Raw genomic sequence first — 21,833 nt, 5'->3', positions numbered from 1 at the left:
AGGTAAAGCCTTCTGGGGAATTTCTGTTGACTCAGTGCCTTCCAGCTACAGTGCACAACACTTTCTGCAGAGCAAGTACAGTGTAGAGGCTTAAAAATAAGTGCCAGGATAAAATGCAGTGATTGACCTGTGATGAAATTTCAAGTAGCAACTTCCTTACCCAAGCTGCGCTCTTAAAGAAAACACTTTTTTACCTTTTTTTTTTTCTTCTTCTTTTTTAATCAGAGGCCTTGGCTTAGTTTATTATGGATATTTGACTTCCCTACAATATCATGCCGAATTCCACTTTGCCCTCGTGATGAACACGTCATTTAAGTGATTTTAAAGACAGCGGACACAATCTGGGTTGTCTTAAAAGTTCCGGTCTGGTGTTAAGAACTTCCATCTCCTACTGTGTTCACTTCTACCACGTTTGAACCTGGCCCAAAGTCTACCGAGTGCTCCTACACCGTTACAGGGGAGCGGCTGTCTTCTCTGACGGGGGTATCCAAAAAGCCTTCACTCGTAATTTACATGAAATATCAATACAGATGACTGATGTGATATTTTATGTGGCAATACCATCTTTTGTAGCCAGTCATAGAGATAGACTAATATTATTTGTCAAACAGAGCTGCTATTCATCAAATAAATTATCCATCTGTAATAATGTTTTGCATTATTTGTTCAGATCTATATCTGGCTGAATAATATCTGTCAACATTTATTCAAGAAATAAGGTATTCATCAAATAGTAGCTTGATTTCCTTCAAAACACTGGAAATTTTGCCACTTTCAGTAGAAGCTGGAGGAGCCTGAAGATATTTTATTATAATTTATTTTTTTATTGGTATAAAGGTATATAGTGATTAAGTACAACAACAACAACAAAAATCTCAAAGAGCTAGTCTCAACAGTATTTAGGAACCTAAAATATAAACTGGTGGATATAGTACTATGGCTACAGTACAGCGTACAATACAAACTGGTCTACCCACTTCCAGTTTTGAACGTATCGCCATATTGAGGAATCTCAATGCCTAAACATTTCTTAAAGTTCCCTCTGAAAAACTGACGATTTATAGGTCTCACATGAAGGAAATACTTTAGAGTTTCCCTCGATCACCACTTAACAGACCGGCATGTTCTCAGCAGGACTCTCCTGCTCCAACAGCACTTGGAACTTGTCGGGAAACGACACTCAGAAAGTAATTACCGGAGCTGCACTGTGAAAACTCAAAGGATAAATTGAGTAGCGTTGCACAGGAGACTGACCTCGTTTTGTACTATTCAGTGTTTTCATTAGCGATCTGGTGATGGACTAGAGATTTTGTTTATTAAATCTGCAGACTTTAACAAGAAGGTGGGAAGAACTTCAAGCGGGTTGCAAAGGGGATTCAAATTCAACACAAGCTTGAGAAATGAGAGAAGCAAAAATATATAATTCAACAAGTGGAAAAAAAAAAAATCTTGAAAAAGTTCAGCAGGAATTACCAGTTTCACAAGGACTGGCTGAGGAACGTATTTTCCTCAGAAAAAAGACCGAGAAGTTACAGCAGCTTAAAAACTGAGACAAGTTAACAACGTCGTGCGGTGGCAATAAAAGCGAACGTCCCACTGGGAGGTTACAGACAGCAGCACAGTCTGCAAAACACCAGTAACCTTTCCGGTACTCAGCACGGATAAAGGCTTCTGCTGGAATAGCGTGTGAAGTTTTCCATGTCTCCAGAAAAAGAGTTGGACATGTCGGAGGAGTCCAGATCAGTACAATAAGAATAATCAGAGCTTTGGAAAACCACAGTTTACAAGGCAAGAGAGGAAGGACTGGGGTTTCACAGCCCGCGGGAGTCACAGCCTTCGAGTACATAAACAGGTGCTGCAAAAAGGAAAGGAGCAGGTTGCTCTCTGTGTGGTAGGATAAGAAGAAATACAATTTAAATTACAACAAAAGAGGTTCAGCTTAGCTGTTTGGAAAACAGTAAGGATAACACCAACCACTGAGCTGTCTAGGGAAGATTATGGAATCTCCCATTACTGAGCGTCTTTAAGAAGAATTAAAGAAAAAGCTTTATGGACACTGCGGGATGCAAAAGCCTTGAATGGCGCTTTGATAGATGCCTTCCTAGGTTTGTGCCATACCTAACCTCCTTCTTATTTGACCCATATTTTGCACATTTGTTTTGCATTTTAATTAAGTCCAAGCCTGAGCGCAAAGAACAGATGGTTTCATTGCTTTTCAAAGCATCACTTTCAGGGAAAGCGGCAGTCAGAGATTTAAAAGATTTTTAGAAAACTTCATCCAGCCGATGAGAATTTGTTCCCAATGCAGAGATTCCCTCCTTTAAGGAATCGTTTGCTACTTTATCAGAACTGACAGCGCTTAGCTGGCTATTACACAGCCTCAGCATCACCGTTGTGATGGAGTACCTACAGAGAAACCTTTTGCAGCAAGCCTCATCTCATAAGAAATAACAATGATGTTTTCCAAATCCTAACTCACACATCCTAGGTCCTGTTTCAGCCAAGCTCGTACTAACGGCCTGGGCAATCAGAGGCCGGAAAGGGGACGCCCTCGGCTGTGCAGAGCCAAGTCTATAGCGCTGCGGTTCTTCAATACCGATTGAGACCATCGAGCACATTAATGCTCATTCGTCTTTCCACCCCACACCCAACTGGCCATTGACTTTGTTTAATACTGACACTAAAGCTAAGGTGGATATTTCCAAGGGGTGATTTTGGAGCATTAAGACACAGTTGTACACTTCTACATCTTCAAATAAAAATTCACAGCTGTCTTTGAATAGTATTTTTATGAGTTTTCCACTCACACTTTCTTTATATCTCAGTCCAGTTACTTACAAATAAAAAGGATAACAGCTTTAGCTATTCAAAAGCATGATGTATTGCTAAAATTCATGGATTCTGTGATTTTACTGCTTTACTTAGCTCATGTTAAGCAGGTGCAATATTAAGTAATCTTAACATGGCATTTTGGTTCAATTATCTTCTAGTGATTATCTTCAAATATCTACCAAAATATCTTTGCAGGTAGTACTCAAAACGGCAATTGAGGATGCAGAATTTTAAGTATGACAGTAAGTCTTCTATGCCTGCAAAGTGCACAGGTGAAGTTCTGTGTGGCTGCAGCCATACACTGACCCACCGTGATTCCTGTATACGTGTGTATGGACAGAGAGACACCGCAGTGTACGCACCGTACAGTGAACCCTCTCCATTTCTCCTATAGATTGCAAGGATTAAAATGCCAACTGCCCCATTCATGCTGGAAGTACACCTGATTAGAATGCTACAGTGAATGGGCAGGGAAAACATATATGGCAAGCTTTATGTTACAAAGGCTGGAGGCAGGCACCACAACAGAAATGCAGGAGTTCCCAGTATGAACTGGTTTCCAGCTTGCACAAACGCTTTGTGTAATGAATGGCCAACATGTTCAGTTTTCTTTTTTTTTTCTTTTGGTGTCATTATTAAATGAGGTTTACACCCTCTTCCATTGTCACATTGTTTTCCTCCAAACGTTAGCCTCCACCAACTACATTAAAAATGTCAATAAAGTGAATCCTTTCTTTAAAAAAAAAAAGATTTTTATGTGATAAGAGACTTATTTTTCACTGAACATTGTTGTCAGTTGAAATGAATTAAGTGGGTGCAATATGAATTACCTAGTAGAGGCAGTTTGCCTCCGACGTAGCTACTACGGGAAGATTTTCAAAAGCATTTGGGGATAGGTTGACACTAGGCACGTTCAGTACGAGAGTAAAACTCCCATTGATTTCCGTGCCCTGCCAGAAACACGCAGTATATGTCCTGGATATATTAAACGGCACTTGATTTCAAAACAATACTTAAGTGTGAATTTACCTAGCAATTTCTTGCTGTGTTGAGGTATAATTTAAATGCTATACTACAAAATGGACTGAAATAGAATAAAGAAGGTGGTTCATACAGAAGTATTTGAGTTTGTTACTAAAATAATAATGTTCTATGCCTTTAGTTACAGTAATTAAAGTAATCCACAGTGATAAGAACTATCGAGGATTATCATATTTGCTTATTAATGTGATGGTCCAATTAATCTTGCGAAGAAACAAAGATTACCAGGCTATTTAACAGTGACATCTAATTATTTTGGAGAAAAGCACACATCTTTCTATTCACAGGCTTACAATCTCATCTTGTGCCCTAACGTCTTGTAAAAGAAAGATACATATCAAGCAAGAATTGGACTGCTAAAACTATTAAATGCTGAACAAGACTCATTTCATTATACTTGAGGTTTATTAGATCGTATTAGTTAACACCTGCTAAGCAAAAAGTACGAAACGCAATATAGAGAATGCAACACTGATTTCACGCATGTTTAACAGAGAATCCAGGGTCTCCATTAATTTTACATTAATTAGCTGGAACATTTAAAGAACAAACTCTTCATTATGTTCTAACCAAAACATGGTCTGAGAGCTTAAGAAAAAACCCCAATGAGCATCCATCTGCTGATGTATCATTTCTGACCTAACTTTCCCCCACCACCACCCCAGAATTCTGGTTTGTTAAATCATTTTAGCAAAATATTTACTTAAAAAGGGGCTATTTCTCCTTGCCACTCTCCTCCTAAACTCTGACAGATTCAGCAGACCATAATCGTTGTCTGTATACATGTTTTTCCTATGTTCTTAATACTTCTCTACAAAAGTCCACCACATTTTCCCAACAAGATCAACTTCCTCAGGATCAGTTAGTTGGACATCTATTTATGCTGAGTCTTTAAGTCCTTAAACTCGGGAAATCATTTCCCTTCAAAAAGAGGCTTGGTGATATTCATTGTGCTCCCAGTTTCAGGAACTCGGACAATATTGAGAATGAAACAAGACAGATGGATCTCCAACCAGCTCAGCAGCAGGAGCTGAAATCCCTTGAAATCCCAAGCTTTGAGGTGTTTTTAGATGGATCAAGGAAAAGGGAGCTCTGATTCCCACAAAGGCTGTTTCCGTATTGATGCTTTAGTCTGCTGAGCAGTGATTCTGGCTTTAAGTATAGGTGCAGTACCAAGGTAATAGCACATCTCATCCAGCAGATCTAGATATAGATGATATATAGCACAACTCATCCAGCACATATATCTATATAGCACATCTCATCCAGCAGTTCTGCAGAACCCACAGACACCCAGGTCCAAAACACCAGCAGGACCAAGAAAGCTGAACTGTCTCACAAGCCCTCTGCACTGGTTGACATTTGATGTTAACTGCAAGGAACAGGCTGGTCTGATCCACGCCTGTGCGGGGCTGACCACCCAATATGTACGGCCAAGGCGCTGGAAGCCCCAGTAGATCAGCAGAACATCAGATCTCTGATTTGTAGCCCAACAACAATAGCCCATCTCGGAGGCTACAAGAGCCGCTCCTGAGGGTGAGTACATGTTCATGAATATACATATCAGAAGATATGGAATCATTTGGCCGTATTTAAATGGAATTGATCCCTTGGTAAATATACAGTGGAAATCTGCTTTAAGCTACCTTGGAAGAGACTGGGGGGGGGGAGATAAAATCGTCACCTAAGAGAGGTGGCCTTTAACAAAATGTCTAATGAAAATTGTATGGGAAAGCCATGGGGATGAAGTACTTAAAAGTCATTGATTAAAGTATAGCAGGGTGGAAAAGCACAAGGGCTGAGAACCATTCCACCTTGCACCATGATCTTATCCGCTCTCAGAAGACTTAGATGAAAAGCCTCAGGAAGACATATAGTCAAGTTTTAAAAGGAGTTCACAAAAAGTTTAACACACACATTTTTCTCAGGTGCTGTTTAGTTTTGCAAATATTTTGGTGATTGTAGAACCTCAGCTTTGTGCGTATGTTTTATTGCAGGCCTTGGGGAGGGAAAGAAAGGGAAAAGTGGCACCATCTGGTTACGGTTTCCTGTTTTCTGATTCTCATTCATATAAGCCCTTTCTGGTAGCAAACATTTGGTTATTTCCACATCTGTGCTGCCCCTGACCTCCCCGGCAGTACCTGAAGTAAGAAGTAAGAGCAATGATTCATCAGCTGCAGCTCAGGCTGGTGCGTCAGTGCCCAGCAATAAACACACGAGCTGCAGACAGCAGAGAAAGGGGAAAACTTCCAGGCAGGATTTGTGCCTTCTCGACACCGCTGTCATCAACAGCTTCTCCAAATAGATCCCAGCACCTCAGCATGTCCTTACGCTGAATAGTGCCAGATGGGACCGGCAATTTTATTATGCTTCAGGTGCTGTTACTTCAGGTGAAGCAATTAGTATCTGTCAAGCTGAATGACTGTGCCTTTGGATCCCCGTTACACTGCCCTCCACAAGAGCTTCAAAGGCCGAGGAGGAGGATGGTGTATGGAGGTAACCAAAGATCTGTCCAGTGCCCTTTTCCTCTTTAACAAACCAAACAGCAATACGAAAGTTTCACCCTGGTTTATGAAATTGTTCTGGGTTTGTTGCCGTGGTTTAACCCCAGCCGGCAACCAAGCCCCACGCAGCCGCTCACTCACATCCCCCGGCGGGATGGGGGGAGAATCGGAAGGGTAACAGTGAGAAAACTCCTGGGCTGAGATAAAGACACTTTAACAGGTAAAGCAAAAGCCGCGCACGCAAGCAAAGCAAACCCAGGAATTCCTTCCCCACTCCCCACGGCAGGCAGGAGTTCAGCCATCCCCAGGACAGCAGGGCTCCATCACGCGTAACGGTGACTTGGGAAGACAAGCGCCATCACTCCCAACACCTCCTCCCCTCCTTCTTCCCCCCAGCCGAGCATGACGTCACACGGTATGGGATATCCCTTGGGTCACTGGGGTCAGCTCTCCCGGCCGTGTCCCCTCCGACCCCGTGTGCACCCCCAGCTACTCGCCGGGGTGGTGAGGAGCAGAAAGGCCTTGGCTCTGTGCAGGGACTGCTCAGCAGGAACGAGAACATCCCTGTGACATCAGCACCGTTTCCAGCACAAATCCAAAGCACAGCCCCGTACCGGCTGAAAATTAACTCCATCCCGGCCAAAATCAGCACAGTTTGTCTAGAGCCTTGCCTAGAAAGTCATTCCAGTGAACATCTCATACTTCTCGGTGAAAAAGGGGAATCACGCAAATGGGACTGGATTCTGCCCAGCTCTCGCGTTCTGCTCAAAGCACGCAGTAATTACTAGCCAAGCCGCCCTCGGTGGCTACCCAGGGCTAACTCGGACCGCTCCACCACACCTTCTCAGCCTACACCTAACGCAATCATTCTTTCTCCTAATCGCTCCTCACTCCAGGTCACACACCAGGGAATCTCCACCAATACGTGCTGTCAGCTGTCCTGCTTAGAGGGGAGTTTTCCACTGCTTTATTCTCCAGATAACAGACTCCCAAACACGCAAGTATGGAAACGAGCAGAATGCTACGACGACTGTGTATCCAGCAGGCACTCTCAGACAAATTCAATAGTGCTGCAAGCTGATGTACATTCAATTCGGGCATATCAATCACTTCAAATTCCGGTATGATTATCAAAAGACTGTATTTGCTTATAATATAAACCACTTTTTTCCCACTCCAATTACCTTATGGAAATTTTTAACGCAGATAACATATACTATTAATAAATCCTCTCTAACATGGCAAGACTGATTTTCTCTCTTGGTCCCTTTCTTTGTATCAGGAAAACCTCACACATTTCAACTTTCTCAAGAATAAAGCACAGAAAAACATTGCTTCATAGGCATCCTCTGCAAACAGTTTCTGATATATCAGACCAGCCTGAGCTCATATCACATAATAATCAATTACATTAAACAATCATCTACTGCAAATTCCTTGCCACAAAATACAAAGTCATTTCCAGTTTCTGATATGCCATCTCTTCAGCTACGCACAACGAATAGCCCTTTCACGCAAGCCGTAACAGTTTCTGCCTTTACCTGTGAAAAAGTGTCTTGTGTTCTTGTATTATCCATGTCTGTGAAAATTCTATTTGTTTCATCAGTATCCCATAAGGTTGCAAACTATAGTTTATTCATGAATCACACCTGCTTTTCCACAGCTCGGTTCTCGTTCTTTCTCTCTGCTTCTCTCTCTCTTATGAAATCTTGCAGCCAATGGCTTTTATTAAGTGTTACTTCCTTTTATGCTGAGAACTGAAAGAAACAATAATGAAGCTTTGCTTCCTTATGGCAGCTCGTGAAAAGACAAAAAAGTAGAAGCTGTTTGTTTGCTTTTCCTGAACTGATATTTATGTTCTAGTGACTTCCTGAAATCACTGAGCCATGAATGCTGAAATTATGATTTATTACCATACACTGGATCTATCCGAACACCCAAATTTCATACCAAAGGCAACAAAGTTTGCCTGAGGAATTACAAATACAATGCTCAATTTTCACAGCAATATTTTTATGCACAGCAGCAATCTTTAACATGTGTCTTCAAACTCCAGCATGAATATGTGCATATTGGATGAAAGCACAAAGGCACCTGCAGGTTAATGTACAAGATTCCTGTAAAGATAAACAGCATTTTAAACTTCGCCTTTGCTATCTGTACTGGAGGAAAGAGTCTAGCGATGAGAAGAAGGAATTCACAGTAAGGCGTTCCTGAAACCGAACCCCGGCTCTGATAAAAATTATTCAGCAGCTGCAGAGAAACTGTACCTCAGTTTCCCCACCTATACACGGTGACTTCTGTTATGACACAAAAACATATAGAAATTTAGGCAGAGATTAAAAGTTCTGAGGAGCCAGGGCTGGAAGGTGGACTCTTCATATTTTGAGATTCCCTCTCCTCCAAATAGAGGCAAAAGGGAAAATCAAAAGCCATTGAGTGTCTCCTGCAGAGTAAATTCTTTAAAAAGTGAATAGAATTGAAACGTAGTGTTTTGATGACGGGTTTCCTTCCTCCGCTAGCCTAGAAGCAACGTTTGAGCAGAAGCAGCACAGGGAGAGGAAGTTGAGCGGTTCCGTGCAGGAGAGCATCAATGGAGCGCTCTGGGGCTGCCTGGCCCGCCCCACGTACCCACGCGTGCAAATCCCACCCGCTCCTTCACTGACGCACCTCTGGACCTTCTGCTGAGGAGCTCGGCTGACTTATCCGCCAGGGCTCAGCCAAAAGACAGCGCTGCAAAAGTCAGAGGCGAGCGCAGGCAGCCTGAATTCGGGCTGGAAGCCGGAGAGAAGTTACGGGGAGCAGCGTGGTGCGGAGTTGGCCAAGCCCTTCACCGCGCAGGCAGGTCCAGATCCGAACCCTGCGCTAAGGGCGGGCTCAGCCAGCCAGGCAGGATTCACCAGCCTCACCGACAAGAGCCTTTAAGCTCCCACTTGCTAAACACTGTAGATGGACCCAAGAAAGACCATAAGAGTAAATGTGTGGGAGGGAAAGGATTAGGAATGTGTTCTCCCAAGATTACTTAAGGCAATACAAATGAAAAGGAAGGTCAATATATGCTAATATAAACAGGTTTTAATCATTTGAACTGATTAAAAAGTAAGCCCTACTCTTTGAAAGAATGTTAGCTTAACAAAGGCCAATAATGTGACAGGGCCTAAGTCCAGGTCTTCTAAAGAAATATTTAATAAAAGACTGTCTTTTTCTTTCAGTGCTCGCAATTCTGACTGTTCTATGTCCAGCATGACAGGAGGGAAATTTTTCACTAAACTGGAAAAAGAAATTATGGGAAACATGTTTCTTTGACAGCTATCTTAAGTCATTTGGTTAATATAAAATAGCAACTATTCACTCAGAATTCAATTTCTAGTATTGACCTATTCCACTTTAGAGTCCTCAGCCCTTGAGGAACTATGATTTTCTTTTTAAATTAAAGAATCCCAAGGAACTTTTTTTTTGCAATGTGATTATAGCGCCACAGAACATTTTTGAATGGGGAAATGACAAGTTTCTTGTACAAAAGTTCTGCAGAGATATTAGCTGGTCTTTCCCCCCGCCAGCGCCTGCTGAACAGCACGTTCTGCGAGGTTACAAAGTCTGCGAGAGAGCTGTTAATCGGAACGGAGCTCAACCGCTACTTTGAGAGCAAACATTTTCAATTAATCTGAAGTCGTTAATTACACCTTCCCTTAATAAAGGCTCTGGTGTAATTTTCTTTTTTTCTTCTCAATTAGTGGATTCGAACACATGCCAGAAGCACGTGCTGCAGCAAACACATGGGAAAATTCAGTACTTAAATAAACTACTCTCCAGTGAAGATGAAAAGAATGGGGAAAAGAGTTTTGAACCAACGTGGAAGAACAAGAACACTTTGCGCACGGTAAAGGTGTTGTACCAGCGATGTACGTTTTACTGATTTCACGTGCCAGAAATCAGGGATTTTCCTACCTGCTTTTTAAAATGCTAAATCCCCAGGAGTTTTCCAACAGCATGTTGTGGATAAACCTGTGTGAACTCATTATTTTGTGCTTTTTGTGGAAGTTTAAAAAAAAAAAAATCCTATGACAAGTATGTCTTTAATCAACCTGAAATATTTGTTTAATAGGCAAAAGTCAAAAAAATCTGTGTCCCTCCTTTTTCATTTCATTAAGGAATTTTCTTAAACATCTTCATACCCAAGAAAAGGACACCATTAAATAAGTCATTTCAGGTTAAAAAAATGAGAGTTTGAATGAAATTATTCTTTAAAAAAAGAAAAAACATTAACTTACTGGAAACATTTTTGCCTCTCGTTCAAGCACAAACATTTCAGCAGAGCTGGAATGCTCTCACAAAATATTTCAGAGTTGAAAAACAAAGCCTTTCACAGGGAACTTGTTTCACCTCAAAATTACTGCCTAAACCTGTTTTATAAGTGGGCTCTTTCTTTTTTTTCTGTGGAACGGTGCTGAAAAAGAGAGGGAGCCAGAGCTCCTAATGGCTCCGCCGTGTAACGCGGGGTTTTGACCTAGTACGACAGCGAGCATACCAAGGGACTTAATCAGCAGAAAGTGATGTGGGGAAACATGCTGAAGGTAAACCAAGGAAAAAGAACTAGAGGGGGAAAAAGATGAGTAACTGAAGAGAGAACAGTTCAGTTTTCTAATAGCAGGAGGAAGAAAAGAAGAAAAGGCTGAAAGGACCAGAGAGGGTAGAGTATCTACTCCAAAGGAAGCATATTGCAATTTTAAGTGTCATTTCTTAGACTAGGTTAATGGGTACATCAAGCAACTAACTGAGGTATTGGATAAAAAACATCCTGACATTAAGGGTTGGCACGATAAAGGGCTTACATGTACTGCTCGGGGACCAAAGGAGAGAACGTGCCGTGAACTGCAAGCACAAAGAGAAAAACGATGCCTTGAGCACAGCCTGGATCTCCACAGCGAGAAGAGATGGCAGGTTGGGAGACACTCCTCGGTGCAAGGAGAGCAGCAGAAAAATAACCAACCTGCGGGATGCTGGGCTTGTGCTTTAGCTTAGATGTTTGCGGTTGGCCGTCTGTCTGTCTGTCCGTCCTCCCATGCACTCGCTCACTCCTCCTGCCATGGAAATTTCACAGTTTGGGGGCTTTCACTAATTTTATTTTAGTTGCTATTTTCAATCTACCAGTTTGGCAATCCTGGGAGACTGACACCTTCCGTTTACGACGGGAGCTGCCCTGCCGGGGTGCTCCAGCCCACGGCCGAGACCCCCCAGCCAGATGCCCCGTGCCTCCTTGGAAGTCGGCGGTGCCAAGGAGCAGAGCTGGGAATCGCTGAGGGGACAGGGGGTGAGGGACGAGTGCTCAGCCTGGTCCTTCTCACACCTGAAAGTGATAATCGTCTTACACGTGCCTTTCTTTTTAAAGAGACAGAAAGCATTTGGGGCTATATTGCAGGGATTATTTATATTTTCAGGACGAATAGAGCCCCTTCTTTCCCTCTCCCCCAAATGATTGCTGAGAACAGCAGAAGGCCACTGATGAATATTTCCTACGGCCTGTCGACATCGCACACATCTTCACAGCTCAAAAAAGAAAGTCAGGAAGGGCTCCTTGTGCCTTGCACTTGTGAATGGCTCATTCCTCCCCACTTTACTTTCAAAGCCCCAGTAAGAGAGCCTGGAAAGCCCTGATACGGGTCAGCCAGGTATCCCGGTTCCCAGCTGCCTGCGTTGGTGAGGTTCAGCCCTGCTCCAGAGAGAAGCTGTTTCCCTGCCAGGAGGTGAAGGTCACTTTTTTCTGTCTCTATCAGCATCTAGGAGGAGTTGGTCTGGACTCGGAGCCCGTTTGGTAACCACTTGTCCTGCCCTTATGGATTCCTGCAGCGGGACTGCGCTGCAGGGAGTGGGATCGGCACGCCGGAGAAGCGCAAGAGGCAGGATACGATTGGGAAATCGGACGTTGACTCCCTGTAAAAAGCAGAATTAAATTCCCTACGAGAGGTGCCAGTGTGGCCCTGCGTGGGGAGCTCGGCAGCGGGAGCCGCTCTCTGCACGCAGCCCCAGGCAGAGCGGCAGGGCAGGGCAGGAGCTCCTGGGACTGGGCACAGGGAAATAAAGGTGTGTACCAAAAGGCAAACGAGAACTTGTAGGAAACAGAGGAAGGGCAGGGAGGAGATTTATTATTATTCCCCCCCCCCCGCCCAAGTCATTCTCCCTCCGTAGGCACAGGTGAGCAAAACACGCTGAAATCGGCATTTCCCTCAACGGTCTTTGAATTCGTGGAAGAAATTTGGCTCAGTGAAGAAGCCAAAAAAGTATCAAAATAGAAATCCTTAGCAAGTCAAAAGAGAACATTATTAAATTACATCACATAAATCACTTAAATATCACCTCTACTTTTTACCATAAGCGAAAATCCAGTATTTTGATGCAAAGGAGATCTTTTGGGCTGAAGCAAACACTCTTTTCTTCATTTCACACCATGCATAGCGTGACTGTACCAACAAGTTCTGAACGAAACCCAAAAACCAACCAAACATGTTACAAGGAGAGCCTGTTTCAGAGGGGTTTGTCTTTTCTATTTTCCCAGTGAATATCTAGTGCAGAAATTGATGGTATTGCAGATTTGAGGTATTTCTATTTGACCTAATTTTGATCCTGGTTTTAAGCAAGAAAAATATTTACGCACAACAGATGAACTGAAGATCCCCTACACTGAACTGGAATATCCCCTGTGCATTACATGCAAAAAAAAAAAAAAAAAATGGAGAGGGGAGTGAATAGAAGATGAGTAATTTAAAATTAAAACTTCTGACAAGCGAGTTGGTCTGTGAAACTAAATTCATGTCGAGAGTGACACCTAGTGATGCTCAGTACAGGATCCTCACACAAAGACTGCCGCTTTTTGCGGTATTCTCACCCATAAATCCTTCCCAAGGTACACAGCTTTATACATCCTAGTTTATGTGATGTCTCTGTAAATTTCTTCTTAAACTGTAAGCAGAAATAATATATTTCAATATGAAAAATGAACAGTTTACATTCAACTATTCCCATTGGAATCATATCCATATCCAAAACCCGGTCCAGCCTTTCCTGGCAGGGTCAAGAAAGAGCACGCTCCAGATCCGAGAGCGCAGAATGTATGAATTTCATCTTATTTTTATTACGTAGTTCATAGCTGTGGTTTTGAAATAAAGCCCAAGGGAGAGAGGAGAGAGCTGGGAGGGATGCGGTGGCTGGGACGGGACGGTCAGCGTGGCGGTAGGTCCAACCCAGCAGGACACTCGGATGCCCGGGGACCGTGAGCCTGCAAGGAGGCACTGGAAGCCCATGCCAGTCACACTACCTGGACACGCGGCAAATTCAAACATTTTCCATATGCTTCACCAGAAATAACATAAATATTTTCCCCTGAAATGTGAGTTTAAAATTTTTTAAGGTAATTTTAGTTAATTTTGTAATTAATTCAAGCTGTGCATTTTGCCTGAATAGTGGGAGAACCCAGAAAAGAAAAGCAAGAAAAGCCAGGAACTAGAAGGTGGAGATAATACGTCTATTCATTAAAATGGAGAAGTAGGTACATGGTGCCTAACTGATAGACATATCATTTTTTTGCTTCTTTTATAAAAGCAAATATTCTTTTCTCATTCTTCACTTTTTTGTACAATACATTTTGCAAAACATAGCGGCAGTTTGATACATAAATAAAGCAAATCAGTAATTAGCAACAGAGCTACTAGTTGTTCCTTTATGAACTGGTGATGCACAAACTACTTAGTCACTGAATTTCGAACAACAAAACGTTTCCAGCAGTCTTCTGCCTTTGATAGTTGTTCGTTGTCACCATCCAGAAAAGAAAAGAAACAACCCACATGTTTCTAAAAATAACGGTTCTTCACCTACTCCAGCGATTTCCTTTGAGCTTTCCACCGCGTGCGACAAACGTTAATAAAGGAGATGTCAGAGCAGCGCTCCCGACGCATCCCTGCCGTGCCCAGGTCCTTCTGGAGGCTCTGCTGGGCAGGGAGGAGGGGACGTGCCCAGCTCCAGGGGACCATGACACCGACCGAGGAGAGGAGAGGGCCACGCTGCCCCATCCCAGCAGCAGCCACCGCATCCGCTGTCCCCTCTGCATCCCGCAGCCCAGAGGGGCCAAGATCACCTGCCTGAAAGGGGTGATCTAACCCTGACAAGGACAACTTTGAAAAATTGTGATGAAGCACCATAAAACCAAGCCGTGCTTGCCGTGAAAAGTTCCTCTCAAGTTTAGTTAAAGCTCGATGGCCTTTAGCCCGCGCTGCTCACGCCTGCGTGTCCCGCAGCCCGCGCTGTAGAGTCAAGAAAGCTTTGCTGAAGTTGATGACGCTACACCGATTTATATTTTAACTCATTTTTCAACTACCTACAACATATCTCATGCAAAGTTCTAGACCTCTGAATGTCACTGGTGATCTCACCTTGTTAATACTGATGCTGTATCCAGTGATGCACCCTAAAGCTAAGCAACTTAAAAACCCACATGATTCCAAGTTTAAAAAAAAAAAATTAGTGACAGCTCTATATATTTACTCCTCTGTGACACAAGATGGCACCAGACACTACCTTAATTTCAGGCATCAAAAGTGGACTATCAGAGCAGTTTAAAACTGAAGAGCGGTCTATCCGGCTTTAGATGAGGTGAGTCAGGATACGATGGATCTCCAGTGATGGTGCCCAGGGTGTCCACCACCTCGTGGGAACGGATGAGGTACAGCAGGGGCAAGCGGTAAATGCCGAAGGGTTTGAAATATCAAGAAATTGGCTGTGGAATGAAAAAGAGCTAAAGAAATCCTGGTTCTCCAGGAGCTGTGAGACACGGCTGCAACCCCTGGGTGAGGTGCAGGGGGGCAGAGGAGCCAGGATCCTCCGTACTCCAGGATGGCCTTTTCATCCTGGGAAGAGCTCTGACAAAAGGATGCTCCTTCTCCTGCAACCTCCTTTTGAAACTTCAGTCCTTTCATCAATCAAAAAAGATATTTTGAGTTTGACAACAGCGAATATTGAAAAAAGAAGACAGGAGATTGAGGCTGCCTCCCTGCCTTCCCCCCGTTTCATTCCGGCCACGGCACCATGCACCGGGACAGCACTAACACAGCCACCTCCTCTGTTTTCAGCCTTGCTCAGCAAATGAGAGAGTAAGAATAAAGCAAAATAAAGCAAAAGGCTTCCCCACACAACCGCTACGTCTAGCCTAAGTGACGTGGTTGGCTGAAGCTGCACACGCAGTTTGCCTGTGCAGGCTTTACACAGAGCGGTCAAACACCACGAGCAAGCGTTCACCGACATCCTTTACACACGCAGTGCTGTAATTTTAAGCTCAAGCAAGGCACAAACTTTAGCAAGCACATTTGCAAGCCCAGCTTTTCTGAAGAGGGGGCTGTTACACGTCACTAAACTCAGGGAACACAAGTAGGTTCCTTGGTGCTGGCTGTAAAAACGACTGACAAAATTGGTGTTTGAACGAGGAATTTCACTGAAACCAAACTTGCCTTTGAGCAGCCTCTTTTGGCACTGCCCCTGAAAGAGCATCCCCATGAAAACAGGCTTGCAGGCGCAGTCCTGGGCAGCAGCAGAAATAGAAAACTGAAACGGGCTAAATCGAGACCCTGCCCTGCCAATTTTCCCTCCGGGAAGTATTCATCATTACCCTCTATTTTACAACGTAGGGAGCACTCAGCTGCACTCTCCTCTGTATTTTTAACCATAGCTGTTATTTAGAAACCTTAGCCACCAATGTTTGCCAGTGGCAGGTTACTACCAAGAGCTTTTTGAAACTCCAACCTCGGCGTCACTGAATTATTCCTCACCAGGCTATTTGCTGGGCAATGGAAACAGCAAGGGGAAGTCTGCAGAGCTCGGCGTCACTTCTCACTTAATATAGAAAACGAAGGAAGAGACTTCAAGAAAAACACCTGCCCAGCTACAGAGGAGGAAGGATGAAGCTCAGGCTCACAGACTGAATGAGCTTGCCTCTCTGCTTTTCCTGGAGTGAGAGGGAAAGGAGAGCTACTTCTGGGGGGGAAAGAAAAAACAACAAAAAAAAGTATTTTCTGGTTAAGATACAGGAATGAGGTACCCTGGCACTGAATCTCGTATCTCCACTGCAAAACAGTAAAAGCAGTATTTTATTCCCCTTCCTGCTCTGACATTTAATTAGCGAGTGCAGGAGCGAGGGCCCACGAGGCAGGGGGTGTATTTATAGCAGTGACAGATCCCCGGCACCCTGCTCACACATGGGCCCTCCGCGCAGTCCACACGCCTTCCAAGCTGGAGGAGGAAAGGCGGCGTTGGCTCACAAAGAAAATCCTTAGTAATATTCCGCCTATATATTGTTAATATATTGCATTTAGACACATTTTTCTGTGCATGTATATATATTAATTGATAACAACCAGTCCAGTAGACAAAGGGAATAGTAGAGCACAGATTCAAAGTGACTGGAATCAGGGGAAGGGGTTCGAAGGTTCGCTCTGTCCCTCTGCAAAAGTTTGCTGGGTGGTGACACAATTTCCTACAGGTGAGGGAGCTCCTGAGGTCAGGCTGCTTTGGGTTAGGGTTCCGGCACCTGCCTCCTCTGAGGCGCTGGCCGAGAAGCTCAAGGTTAAAAAAAGTTCTCAGAAGTTTCTAAGCAGTCAACAAACGTGCCTTTGGTGAATTCAGCTGGAGTTTAATTATTTCTGCCATCAGAAGTTGTGTAAGATGAGTGATAGATGTAACCTTTTCATAACTGGTAATTAAAATTAAAGGATCGGTTCTGATAGCTCCTGTCACTGTCTTTGAGAAAGAAGCAATCTTGTAGGAGCATGCTCTGCATAAAGAAAGAGGAACCCACCCCTCCCATGGCCTTTCCCACTGATTTCGGGACAATCCCACGTGCTGAAATGTGAACTGAGAACCAAGTAAACACTTGTGGGACTTTTGTCCCTACTTTTTTTTTTTTTTTTTAATTCAGGATGGCTTAGCCAGCCAAGGATGTTTCTTTTGCAATCTCCACGTGGGGCCACACGCAAGGTGGCAGACACACAAGTAGACATCATTTTAAACAGTCTGAAACTGGGACTTCTGCAGGTCTAGGAGTGGCTGGAGACAGGCACAGCACACAGTCCATCTCCAGCATGTAAGGAGTGGCAACAGCAGGGGAAAAAAGCTTCGATTTTCTGGTTGGGGGGGGGGTGTCTGTCCTTGTATGAGTATTTTGTCTGCAAGGAAGCAACACTGGACTCCAAGTACAGCAACAAATTGAGGCGCTTTAAGCATTAGCTGAACAATCTATCCCAACATCCAGCCAGCCACAGCATCTGACAGCTCGCTAAAATCATCTTTAAAGCTTGGCAGTCTCCAAAGCCTTACAGTTATCTGCAGTGCCAGGCATGAGGTCAGTCGGCAGCATTAGGCTATTAGGCTTTAAAAAGCCAAATGCACCCACTGCTCAGCCCCAGCACCGCAGGACAGTGAGATTTATGAAGACAAGGGCTTCCAGGGAGATGAGGAAGATATTCCAGGGATTCTTGGCACTTATGAAGCTGAATAGCAGCATGCAGCTGGCTCAATCACGTCTGCTTGTCTTCCACTCCATAAATGAGAGGACAAAACTGATACTGAGTATTATTAGTCTAAACCACTTAACATCCCTTGAATATGACAAAGCACCTGCAGGTGCTGGTAAGTATTTTGCAATCAGGTCTGCTTTGTCTCCTTTTACCCTTGGATGAGAAAGAAAATTGTGTATAATGTCCAAAACTTGAGTCTGTTCAAATTAACCTGTTAACTGGCTGAAATTACAGAAACACTCATCTGAAAGCCACCTCATCGCAATCACTATTACATGTTCCTTTTCCTCGCTAATCACAAAGGTTGGCAGGCTGCCTCTTCATTTGCAGTGCTGGTGCTTTTTGCTCCAGCCAGGGTTGAAAGAAAATTCAGCGGGTCACATCCTAGATGATGTAAACTGGTAGTGCTCTGCTTCAACAGGGTTTCAGCTGGTAGTATCAGGTGAGGATCTGCTCTTCCAATTTGAAAATCTCTTCCCATAATCTGATACAGACATACGCAACTTCCAGTGACCTCAGCTGATGTCAGAGTCATTCTTGCCTCAGGTCATAGTGAGACTATTATAGTCAGACTACAAAATAACATTTGTTATTAGCTATGGACACAACTGCGAAGTGTATGAACTACAACTTCTTGGAAGAACACAATTGAAATCTTTCCAATATTGCATCCAATATCTAATATTGGAAGTCATTCTGCGGTCTGTGAATCTGACAGTACTAAAAATGCTCTTAGAAAGCTGTTACCCTAAGACATTCAAGAAAAGCACTTTAGTAGACAGCACTTAATCATCTGTTTACAGCGGAGTCATTGTATGCCCTCTTTGCCAGATTCTTGTGAGGCAGTTTTGTCAGAATTTGATAATCTCCAAGTAAAAAAAAACTAGCCCAAACCACATTTCCACTATTTATCATAACTGGCGATATCTTCAGCATTTCAGTGAAAAATACTAAACAATTTTTTTCCTGAACTAAGTCAATACTCTAGAGGTTCACGATCTACAAGTCGTTTGGTTGAAGTTTAATTTATTGCATTTGTCAAGTATTCTATTATCAAAACCTAAAGCTCTACTAAGGCAGCTCTTCAGCATCGAAGAGCTCTGTATGTCAGTAGAGAGCTGAGTAATCATCATGAAGTGCCGAGATGATGAATTCAAACACATGTTTACAGATGTTTCCAAATCAAAGCCCATAAAATAATGGGCACTCCAGCAATGTGCATAGAATTCAAAACCCACGTACTTTGCTTTTGCTTTGCTAAGATAAAATATTTTATCTGTTAAGTCCTTTTCTGTAAAGAATAAAACGAAGGAGAGGTCTTCAAGAGTGTTTCACTCACTGTTTTGGCTACCTGGAACTGCAGGAGAGCAGTAATTACCTGCTGCATGGGACCAGCCACCTGTTTATTATCCTCTAACATCCTTTAAAATTTCCATTTTTGTCTGGCACACGCTATTGTTGAGAACAAGTGAAAATAAAGCAAAACGGTACGCATTTGTCAGCCATTATTAGCTTGAATCTCATGACAAGTGTTAAACAAGGTTTTTCATTCAACGACATCACAAGGGAATTCTCTCTAGAAAACTCCATTATCCACACTTAGCAGTAAATGTTACTTTCTCTTTACCTTTCCCTGAAGATTAAATAGTTTAACTAGTGAAAAAACCTTACAATATTAACGGCTTTGTAAACTATGACATTTTTACCAAAGAAAATGGTTCATTTCTGCTGGTAGTTAAACCAGCTAAATCTTTTCTTTGACTTCATCACAGCTAATATTTCATTAATTGTGCTGACATCCTCTTATTTACAGCTTCTTTTTTTTTGTTTTTTCTTCTTAGGGAGATATTTTAGGGTAAAATGATGAGATAAAGAACACGAATGAAAGCCTTCTCAGTACGAGACGTCCCGATAGATCTAATTTCCACATTTCACCCATTTCATCTTTGTGGGCTTGGGGTGTGTTGCCCTGACATTTTAGAAGGGCTACTCATCATCCTTCTAAGGATCCATCTGCTTGAGATGAAGCATCCGTAACAGTCGTTACCAATATTACAGCCTCATGGAATAGGGAATCATTTTAAGTTTGGAAGCCTCGGCTAGCGAGGGACAGCCCCGGCATTGGCAGATAACAAAGATGATGGCAAGCGTGTATTAGAGGATACTGTTAAAGACACGGTCTGCTAGTTCAGAGCTCTGTGCTGCCCTGAAAGCACAGGGCAGAGCCCTCACAAACCAAGGCTTATGCTGGTGATATGTTAAAACATGAACCTGAAGACAAACTGTCTCGTTTTTCTAAGCAAAGAAAGGAATGGAAATTAGGTCTTGCACATCCTGGGCAAGAGCTCCAATCAGTAGCCCAGAATACAAATCAACAAAGATGTGTTTTCTTCTGAACCCATTCTAAAAGGGGGTGGTCATTGCCAAATACTGTCAAATCTGGTCACAGGGATAGAGTGCAGTGAGGAGAGAGTGTCCGTCCCGCTGGCTTAGGGATCCTGGTCAGGCTTAGCCCCAAGTCGCTCTGTCAGCCAAACCCGAGACGTGCACAGGCTGAGACGCAGAAATCTTTAGTATCTAGAAATCTTCAGGGTCAAAATGCTGGTGCTGACTGAGTTCAAATGCCTCCACGGTTGGGGAGATATTTTCATAATGAAATTCAATGTTCATTTTTTGCAATCTGGCCTTCAAGCTGCTAAAATGTTTCATTTTTATGAGGTATTAAATTATTGTTTATAGAAGCACAGAAGGGCGTTTCCCTCAGTAAAAATTTAGTTAGGTCACACTTCTTTAAAGAATTGGTTTTCATTGTAGCAGTCTACCCAAGTGCTGGTATTTGCATACAGAACCAATGCAAGATTTGAATTAATTTCAAAAGATTTCTATTGCTCAGCTAAGCGAGACCCTGAAGACCATCTCCACAATCCACCTCCAGTAAATCACTCTGGAGGCTGAAGAGTTCTGCTGTATTCAGAATCAGAGCGTAGGAGATTAAGTTCTCATAATAAAACAAGCATAAAAATCACCCCTTGACTCTATAAACTTTTGGGTGTGTGAAGAATTATCATAAGAAATGTATTAACAAAACAAAAAAATCAGGAGACAGGGATAATGCTGGAGGCCAAAACCACAGAGGTTTCTTACCACCTATTTGATCATTACAAATGCGACAGTCTAACTGAATCAAAGTCATGCCAAATTGGTGAAACACACAGATTCCTCTCCATCTACGAGGAACAACACCGTTCGGGGATTTGGGGCTGGAAGCTGAAAGAATAGAACAGGAGAAGGAGGCGATATAATTATCAGTGATAGCTGATACAGCAAGGGACTGAACTTAATGCTGCAAGAGATGTTTTTCCTTCCCCTGCACCTATTCTCCTCTGACCTATGGCCCCAGCTGCTGTCTGACTTAAACATGGCATCAGGAACTACAGAGAGTAGGTGACAGTTGCATAGCAACTACAGGGACAGAAACCAAGGACTTCTCTCGTTCAGCACACCATGAGATTGAAAAACAATGTCGATAAAAACCAAACTCTCTGTTGAAATTACGTCCAGGGAATAAACAAGAACACAGCAGAAAGACAACACGGCTCTCTGGACATCAAATAAAGGTACTCTCACAACACTTGGAGAGAGGCCATGAAACGTGACATTCATCGTGGACCGCAGAGCCCAAGACAGGAGGTGAGAAGGGTATTTTACCGATTTAAAACAGAGGATGACCCTTTCTGTGCATTAACAGAGTTGCAATGAAACATCCGGATGCGCCATGAGCTTGCTGGTTCACCATGACCCAGCAAAACCCAAAGATCCAAAACCTCGACTGGTCCCACTCAAGCTGCACAACTTCCATCACGGATCTCCTCCGAGCAGCACTCCTCAGCACATCCCAGGC

The 21,833-nt window shown here is 43.2% G+C and overlaps 1 protein-coding gene across 8 annotated transcripts in view; it reads right to left on the bottom strand.

The window, feature by feature from the left end:
- LOC104639300 (disheveled-associated activator of morphogenesis 2) overlaps positions 1-21,833 on the bottom strand; it is a 107,349-nt gene that overhangs the window by 42,592 nt on the left and 42,924 nt on the right. For 2 of the 8 annotated variants that reach the window (XR_012837979.1, XM_075768314.1), the window contains exon 1: positions 7,919-8,090. The exons of the other annotated variants lie outside the window; for them this stretch is intronic. Coding sequence is in view for 1 of the 2 variants with exons in the window: in XM_075768314.1 (XP_075624429.1) it covers positions 7,919-7,954 (36 nt within the window). In the remaining variant the exon portion in view is untranslated. Of the gene's footprint in view, positions 1-7,918; positions 8,091-21,833 lie in introns of those variants that run through there. 8 annotated transcript variants of the gene reach the window in all.

This window comes from Balearica regulorum, chromosome 16 (genome assembly GCF_011004875.1).
Source record: "Balearica regulorum gibbericeps isolate bBalReg1 chromosome 16, bBalReg1.pri, whole genome shotgun sequence".
Taxonomy (NCBI): domain Eukaryota; kingdom Metazoa; phylum Chordata; class Aves; order Gruiformes; family Gruidae; genus Balearica; species Balearica regulorum.
The sequence above is the reverse complement of the archived record's forward strand: the minus strand, read 5'-3'. Positions and strand labels throughout refer to the sequence as shown.